Source organism: Aplysia californica, unplaced genomic scaffold (assembly GCF_000002075.1).
Source record: "Aplysia californica isolate F4 #8 unplaced genomic scaffold, AplCal3.0 scaffold00547, whole genome shotgun sequence".
NCBI classification, from domain to species: Eukaryota; Metazoa; Mollusca; class Gastropoda; order Aplysiida; family Aplysiidae; genus Aplysia; species Aplysia californica.
Genome location: NW_004797817.1, coordinates 246,693 through 247,924, shown reverse-complemented (window position 1 = coordinate 247,924; position 1,232 = coordinate 246,693). Strand labels below are relative to the sequence as shown.

At 40.5% G+C, this 1,232-nt stretch overlaps 1 protein-coding gene across 1 annotated transcript in view; it reads right to left on the bottom strand.

Annotated features, from left to right (window-relative positions):
• Positions 1-243: 243 nt before the first annotated feature.
• Positions 244-1,232, bottom strand: part of LOC101853812 — a gene marked incomplete at its 3' end in the record, with an annotated part of 5,897 nt that continues 4,908 nt past the window's right edge. Inside the window, 1 exon segment of the mRNA XM_005106635.3 lies at positions 244-582. Within this exon segment, the coding sequence (XP_005106692.2) occupies positions 244-582 (339 nt within the window).

Below are 1,232 nucleotides of genomic sequence, written 5' to 3'. Positions count from 1 at the left end.
GACCCGATTCGACGGAGGCTCCTTCTTACTGCTGTCTTAGAGCCACATTCCTGATCTTAGGAAAGGTAAGATATAGCCTTCTCGGATAATGGAGAAAAACCTCGGAGGTCCCGTGGGTAAGTTGCACACGTTAAGTATCCCTTTGTCGTCCAAAATAGACAAGACTAGGCTTCGGCGGCCACCTGGGCAAAATTAAGAATTGATTCTTACCCAACTAAAAGTTCTTTAAGCGAAAGGTCCTACCTCTCCTCGCCCTCTGAGGTCTTGAGGATCTTGGCTGTGAAGTAGCACTGCATTGTGCACACCATCAGACAGCACAGGCAGGAGGATAACACCATGGAGCTGAGAGCGAACCCAGCTTTGAGCAGACTATCATTACCGACCACTTCCGATGAGCTGTTTGAGGTAGTTGCGGCCTCCGATACCTTGGTGGAAGCCTCTTTCGAACCGAAGTCTGACGATGACCTCCTACAACCGACAGACTCTGTCGATGGGGGAGGTTCTTGCATATTAATGAAGGTGTTCATTACATAAAAAGCCAACCCGGCGAGCAGCAGTGACGACAGGGAGATCAGAGTGAGGCTGAAAAGAAATAACGTCATGTGATTAGAAAAGACAAGAAATTAGAAGATGCTTTGTTGATCACCATGTGATTTCCCCAAACGGTGTGCGTAATATTTAAGATCAACATAAGCAGATGTAAACTCCAATGCGAGCTACAGTTATAATCCTTTTGAAAAGTCTTCAACCGTATGTTTTATTTTTAATTTTTTTAGTTTAAATTTTCCCTGATTTTTGTCATAATAGATCTAATCATCTTTGGAATTTACTTCTTAAATACAATTTTCTCGAAAGCCTGTTTACCTTGGGTCATTTACTCAAATAAGGTCCTTGAACATCAATTCATTTTGACTAGTTTCTGACATACCATTTGAATTTTACGACTTTCAAAACGTTTTAATATTCCATCTCTTTTACACAAAATTTCATTCATTCTTCCTTTTTTAATTTACAACGTGAGAGTTTATTCTATATGTGGATGTTTCTTTTTTTGTTTTGGTGCTGTTTTATAAGAACAACTCTAATGCTTGACGTGCCAAGACTGCGTTTCAAGGCCGTAAATGAATTATGTGCAGGTTGGAACTTTGAACTCGTTTTTCTCAGCCGTCTTTTGGTTTTTCAAAACTTAGACTTCTGTTCACCAAAATCGATTCTGGATCAGATACCTCCAT